The sequence below is a fragment of the Ruditapes philippinarum genome, unplaced genomic scaffold, assembly GCF_026571515.1.
Source record: "Ruditapes philippinarum isolate M1 unplaced genomic scaffold, ASM2657151v2 ctg5846_1_1_1_1, whole genome shotgun sequence".
NCBI classification, from domain to species: domain Eukaryota; kingdom Metazoa; phylum Mollusca; class Bivalvia; order Venerida; family Veneridae; genus Ruditapes; species Ruditapes philippinarum.
Window position 1 is genome coordinate 68,624 of NW_026853361.1, and position 8,092 is coordinate 76,715.

The window sequence follows — 8,092 nt, forward strand, 5'->3', positions numbered from 1 at the left end:
GAATTGTTCTGATATTTTACTAATAACAAAAATATGCCCGTTATATCAAATAATTGCTTCAGATTAGTTGTTAAATCTAATCATTTAATTTTTAAGTATTTATTACTTATTTATAAAAGATCAAACTATACATTTAAACACAAGATTACATATTTGTTAACAATTTTACTTTTCGGCAATTAGGTATAAAAACCACTAAATATCATAAAAGAATCTAGGCAGAATAGAACAATCGTCACAAATTGCCTATTTCCTATAAGAGGGAAAAATAGTCTGATCTAACATTTGTCAGACATTTAACAAAATAACATAAAACAAAAAAAAGCTTTAATTCAATGTAATACGTCAATTGCATACTGATACTATGGTCAGTGCACAAAACGTGCAAAACATCCATACATCCACAATGTCTGTAGCATGCAGACAAAAAGAAACGACAATGTATATTGAGTTATCTGTTTATATATACAAGCAACGTGGTATTCTAGCTCATACCGCTTTGTTTGCTTTTTATCCCATATTCCATCTGTTTTACACCCGCAGACATGTATTTACAAATACAATTTTAGCACACTTCGTGTCTTTATTACTCAATTGTTCAAGGTGAATTCCATAATAGATTTGGCTATACAGCAAAGTGACGACTAGATAGTACTTTTTTGTATTCTGCGTTTAGGGTGAATAACGTTATTTTGTAATTTCTTTGTCATTATCATAATGATATTTTAAAATGAAAAGCCAAAAGAGAAAACGTTGAAATCATGATGTCCCAAACATGAATTAATTAAATTAAAATCGTGAATCTGTAAAGTTGAAATCGTGAAAGTTAAATATGTGCAATCAAGAGGATGAAACCGGGAATTCGCGAGCGTGAAGTTGAATTTTCCCACCGGTCTTTCGTAAATGTTCCCAACGGCCTTTCGTATTATTTGTTTTGTAATTCGTGATCTCTGGATTATAGAAATGCTGTTATAGTTATTTAAATGTCAAAACAGTATATAATATTATTTGTGTTTATATTTATTTATTTTTTATTTATTTATTTAATCATTCTTTTAATAATTTATTTCAGGACACATAAAGGTTTGCCTTTTTGTACACATTAACTGCATTAGCTTGGAATATAAATCCTATGAAGTTCCGAATTCCCCAATCTTGATTCTTTTCGCGCTGTCTCATTTATGAAATAGTATTATGTAACAGCCACGTGCTGTATTGCGATAATCGAAGCCAACACAAATTAAGGCCAGATATGGATCATAAACGCAGTAGGGTATAACGAGTGTCGGTTTTCTCCGATGACGTAAGTTTGCGCAATTTTGTTGATTTCTAATATAATTCATGCAAGAATTAAAGGTCTCATAACTGGGTCTACATGTAAAGAAGTTAAAAACTAAAATTCTGACGTCAATATTTGTATGATTAACCTGCGTCTTTTTGTTCCAGCTAGAAAGACTCTAAACTGACATAATAATGAAACAAACATAACCGTCGTATTCTTTCCAATATTTTTGCAGCGTCGTTTTGTTATTATTTTTTATCTGGCGGAATTCGTCATTTAAAACAAAAGACAAGTAAATTCTGTCTTAAAATAAAGTTTGAAGTGCCGCAAGGTCCAATTACAGTTGAGTTCACACTAAACTTCCCACCCTTGTGCACTTCTAGTGCACTAGAGCTGAACTAGAAGTGCACTAGAAGTGCACTTCTAGTGCACTAGACCATATGACCAGGCTGGCCAGGGAAGGTGACACCTAAATGGTTTATTGGATAATTGTATATCAAGTGGGGGGGGGGGGCATCCATTGTTACGCTGCTTTATGAAGAAAAAAAATTGGGAAAATATATATATGGCCTATTCATGAATATAAATAAGTAAATTTTAAAATCAGCAGTTTTAACATTTTAGGTGATTATCATGTTGAAGCTTAAAATTAAAATGTTTTTTTCATTTATTGTAATCATATTTTTATTAACCAGTATTTAACTGTAGGTGAAAAATAATACCCCTTGAAATCAAATTTATAGAATTAATAAGGTTAAATTTAAATATGCTCCGTAATGGATAATTAGATAAGTGTTTTTAAAGCTTTTTTAAATGGCCATATATTTCAATTTTTCTAGTGTACAAATGGTATAAATCAATGTGATAATTCTGGCCCAATTAATTTAGTTTGTTACATCATAACTTTTTTTTCATAAGCTCAAACAAATCAAGGAAAGGTTATATTTAAGCTAAAATATTATTTCTATAATACATAACTTAGAGACAATTCAACATGTTCAATATTGAAAGAGAATATTAATACATTGATTTTAAAACAATCAATATACTGTGATAATTTAGTATTCAACTGTGTAATGCTTGCATATGTTTATGCAAATAATTTAAATATTATCCATAAAATAAATAAATTTGATATCTTTATTCATTATTTCAATATCAAAAATTTAATGTATAAAGGGAATACTTTTATTGAAGAGGAAAATCTCAAGTCATGCTGTGTATTGGTATTTTCTGAGAGGGACTGTTTTCAATATACCACTCTCCTGCTGATAAGAGGGCCTCAGGGTAAATAACAAAGAACAGTCAATTTTTTGCAGATTTATAAGAATGCATTGAAATTCCTGGTTTTCTCAAAATGCATGTTAGACATAAGCCTGGGATTCATCAGTCGTTGGCACTCAGTAAATGACCATAATTTTTGTATAATCAAATATACAAAAAAAACCATAAAGGCATAAATGCATAATAGATATTATCAGAGACATAGATAGATGTTATCTATGTCTCTGATAATATTGTATCTAAAGCGGAATTTTCTATATGTATCCATTTATCCACATTTCTTGCCATTCTGCATAATAATATCACGGATTTATATTACTATATACTATTAATATAAATCCGTGATAATATATAACTTAAGAGGCAATTCCTCATGTTCAAGATTGAAAGAGAGTATTAATTCATTGATTTTAAAACATTTTATACACTGTGATATTATGTTTTTCAACCATAAAATGCTTGCATACTTTTTAAAGATATACATAATTAAAAATTTTCCATAAAATAAATAAAATTGATAACTTTATTCAATATTTCTACATTAAAAATGTAATGTATGAAGGGAATGTTTTTATACAAGAGGAAAGTCTCGAGTCATGCTGTGTATTGGTATTTTTTTGAGAGCGACTGTTTTCATTACACTGGTCTCCTGCTGATAAGAGGGCCTCAGGGTAAATAACAAAAATGCAAATGTATGCAAAATTATTGAAAATTTCCCTTTTCCCCAAAAATACATGTAAGTCATCGATAAATGACTATACTTTGTGTATAATCAAATGTAAAAAATAATCTTAATGTCATAAACGCACGTTAGATATTATTGTCTTTGAAGTGGAATTTTCTAATCTTATTATAAAAAACTGGTTTAAAACCAATATCAGTGTTAACTATTCTACAAAGACTTCGTATCAATATTTTTTCACATTTCTTGCAATTCTGCATTAAAATTTGCAGCATCTTTTAGTTTTTGAACTGGGAAATGTTATTTTTTTTCTATTATAGATTTTGACAAATTTGCCCTTGTCAGTTTTTACGCATTTAGAAGATAATATATTTTAAAGAAAATATTATTTAAATACATGATTATAAAACTTTTGCAACTTCCTTTTCACTTTAATGCAGATCTGTTTTTTTTTTTTTTTTTTAAATTTAATATCATACATGAGCAGAAAACAGTTACAGGAGATTAAAGTGTCAAAAGTCATGCTGTGTATAGGTGTTTTTGATATAGTACCCTGCTGATAAGAGAGCCCCTCAGGGTAAATAACATAAGCCAGATTAGGCGATGTAAATTCTGTATTCTCTGGATGTTGGTGCAAATAAATTCATTACAAATAGTACAAAAAGAAAAATGAATATTTTTGCAATTTATAATAAAACTCATAAAATTAATCATATTGCATAATAATGTTACAATGCATGAAAAAAAAGGAAAAAAAAGAGTTGGTGTCGTCTCAAGAAATGGAATTGACAGATTTTCTAATCTTTTTGTTAATATCCATGTCAGTTTAAGTATACTAGTATCCCACAGGTACATATCAATACTTAATCCACACATATCAATACATACCACCATTATATATAAATATTTATTTTCAGAATAATATATATCATTTATATTAATCTTAGGTAAATCTCAGTTTGAGAAGGTAAGAGAGATTATAAATGAAATAAAATTGACAAAATTTAGGCCAATTATAAACATATTAATTCTTTAATGTATTAAAGACTATTATGCTTAAAATCATTACCATAACTAAAACAACCATAAGTTCAGATCAAAAATAACTAATACTACGGTATAATTCCCCCTCCCCCCAAAAAAGAACTGACTTAATTTTGTTTGATTAGCATTTCAATGTTTCATATTTCATTACTAGATTATAATAAAATAGAATCATATTAAATATCAATTAAGTTTGTTTATTTATGCACTTATCAACATTAAAGTTATAATTATGTATATTTAAATTACTTATTCTAACAATTAAATTTTAAAGTACAAAATCAGTAAAATTAATGACTTTGAAATTTATTGTTCTAATATTTTACGCCATATTTTACAAAATCCAATAATCACAATTTCAAACTTTTATTAAAAAACTATTAAACAGATATCTATATTTTCTATCTTTTTGTAAAAGTCAAATTGCTATTCAGTAAAATAAAAGGTAACTGCTTAATACATATAATAGGTCTGGTGCACTTCAAAGTGCACTTATGAAGTGCACTAGTAGTGCACTACTAGTGCACTTTGTAGTGCACATCTAGTGCACTCCTAGTGCACTTTGTGTAACCTTTAGTGTGAACTCAACTGTATGTCTCTCAAAACTTGAAAGTTAATTGGATGTCACTGCGATGTATGTACATGTATTGTCGATAGATGATGTCTAATTATTCGAAATAGCATTTCTTTGAAACTATCCTCATCATCTCCCATCAATCGTGTTTCTGCATAATTCGATGAGTTGAACAGTGTGACAGATATCTTGGAAACAGTTTTGGTGTCGCAGGTTTTTTTTTTAAATTAAGAACATTATAAATTATATATTGATAGTAAAATCACTTTTGAAATTGGACTTTTGAATAACCACAGATAATCAAAATATTCTTAAACTGATCAAGTTTTATTTCAGTTATGAAGTCCGCAGATGATGTGAAGGGACCTTCAAATTTTAAATTTGTGTATCAACATGTGTCATTGGGTGAGGAAAATGTGCAGCCTGACCGAAACTCGAACCCGGGACTCACATAATACTGGCTATCCGGCCGCTTACACATCTTCACCCCTAATTATTGAACAGTTCTGAACCGTGACATACTGCCCTGCTATCTTGAAATTTACAGAGTTACAGACAAATGCTAATTAAACGCTATATGGTATAAGAGTTATCCAGACTCATATATTCCCCTCCGTATTGGAAACATTTGTTTTATTCTTTTTCAAGTCAAAGTCAAGTTTCATTTATTATACGTTTTAATTTTATATCTTATTAGAATAAATGCTTAGGCGGAATGATGTCATATTATGAAATGACGTCAATTAAGGCATAAGCATTTTGCAGCTCATTTGGAAACGCGAAAACAGCCTTTGTAATATGCAAAAAAAATGTAAGAAATATTAGAAACAACTCGAACTCATGCACTGGTTTGATATAGATGAACAGTGTATGTGACCTTATTTTATTAAATTAGTTTTCCTTTCTAAAACATATTACTGTATTAAAACGATATGTATTTTTAGCAGTTTAATCACTTCTTAATATGTTAATTATAGTATTTCTGTCTTTTCATTCCGTTTTTCCTGTATAGTGGACTTGACCACCGCGTCACTGATTAATTATACTATACGCACAGTACATGTGCGCACGTCAGACACATATTGCGTTGCCACTCAAATGTTTCAAGTGCGCACGTAATACTGTCACATTCGTACGTAATAACTTACATATTTCCCTTTATGCAATTATCACGTATAATTTATTATCTGAATTTGATTTCATACTATCAGCTTAATGCTACAGGCGAAGGGGAATATTTTTTATTTACAATTTTTCTTATTTTTAGTGATGGCTCACTTTAAGAGATATTTTTGTCAACTTATCTAGTTAAACAGTCTTTCTTAACAATAAAAAATATCAATCTACACCATTGTATATTGCAGGTATTCATTCGTTGCTGTGAAGTTGTGATAGGATAGTTTTTGAAATAATAGAAACTGAAACAATAATTCAAATTTATTAAGATTTAAGTTATTATATTAATGAGAAGTAAAGTTGAATATTCCGCCTTTTGTTGAATATTCCGCCTTTTAATTAACCGGATATCATTGTACAAACACGGATCTACATCCTTTTTTTGAGTAGCAAATAAAGAAAGTTGCCCTTTCGCATTTCAGAACGAATTGACTAACGATACTAATATACATTGAAAAACACATAATTCTTACGATCAAATATATTATGTCAGCACGTTTTCCCCATACAATGTTCTTTTGTATTAATTTTATCAATAAAATACGTTTTACATAAAACAAAGCACAAATATACTGTTATATTACATGTGAGAAGTAAATATATGGTTTTTTATTACAAAAACTTTACATATTTATATAACTGATCATCCGTCATAGATTAATCATTTCATTTAAATCCTGCACAAAAAGTTGCTAATAAATGACCCATTTATCCTGATAATATAAAATGATTTTGTAAGAAAAAAATTAGTAGATATACGCCTAAATAAAATGGTTGTGTATGGACTGCTGAAATGGTGATAAGTATCTCATGACACTATTTAAAAATAGTTTTTAACATTTTCTTTTCAGATACACACATGCCAAAAAAAGTACTTTTTGGAGAAAATATTTCCTATGTCACGAAATAGACACCGTCACACTGGTCTACGTATCATTCTGATGAAGATTGATATATTTGAGTGCTTTTAAATGACGAGTTCCTGTGGATACGGATATTTGGTTTTAGCAATTATCATTAAACTTTCCTAAATAATCAATTTGTGACTCCTACATTTTCTGAAATGATTTTTGAATGTTAACACGACCGATTGATATTTTAATCTTTAAAAATAAAAGAGTGTAACATTAGTTGCTCATAAAAATCATTGTTAAGATAAAGAGAAAAGAAAAGAACTTTTAGTAGATATAGTTTATTTTAGATTTAAACAACACGCAATTCATTAAGGTTAAGGCTTGAAAATATCGAAAAATGTTCATGTATAATTCGACCATTGAAGGAAATATCGCGGTACAGGTGTTCTGCACTAGCATCTGGTTTACATCTAACATATCAGTCATCGACTGTTGTAGCGTAGACATGTTTATTTTGTTTTAAACATGTATACAACTTGTATATATATATATATATATATATATATATATATATATATATATATATATATATATATATATATATATATATATATATATATATATATATATATATATATCTTTATTCACAAAAGGTTACAAACCCATGAGTGTCATGGTATACAATCAATCATTTTATAATAAATATAGGTCAATGGTGACATATAACAATGACATATAATAGTCTCTAAAAGACATGTAATGTTTTAGTTTAAGGTACACATTTTATGTAACAATTCTTAATAGAATTAATTGTGTTGCATGCTTAAAACTTTTAAACACTAAGAAATAAAAAAAATAATATATAAATAAGATAAATTGCATTATGTTCTAACCGGAAGAAACTTAATAATTCACAATAGAACCTGAACTTGTGATTAAATACATTACAATCACATATAAATATGTAAGAAGAAACTTAATATTGCATTATATAACATGAACAAAACAGATTATAAATATATACTTGTAAAAATGACGTTGTAGGAGAAAAGTGTGAATGAAGATATTTTTAAGAAAAGTAAATCGGTGTACGGATTTCAAAAGCTTTATAAATAAAAGTGGACAGTTTTTTCTTATCATAGAAGTCGATTCATTTGACATTAATTCGATACATTTAGGTATGTTTGGTCTTTTCC

At 28.3% G+C, this 8,092-nt stretch overlaps 1 protein-coding gene across 1 annotated transcript in view; it reads right to left on the minus strand.

The window, feature by feature from the left end:
- The window catches only part of LOC132736635 (SCO-spondin-like), a gene marked incomplete at its 3' end in the record, with an annotated part of 66,679 nt that extends 66,132 nt beyond the window's left edge, over positions 1-547 (minus strand). Inside the window, exon 1 of the mRNA XM_060723800.1 lies at positions 496-547. Coding sequence (XP_060579783.1) covers positions 496-547 — 52 coding nt within the window. The remainder of the gene's footprint in view (positions 1-495) is intronic.
- Between the last annotated feature and the right edge of the window lie 7,545 nt (positions 548-8,092).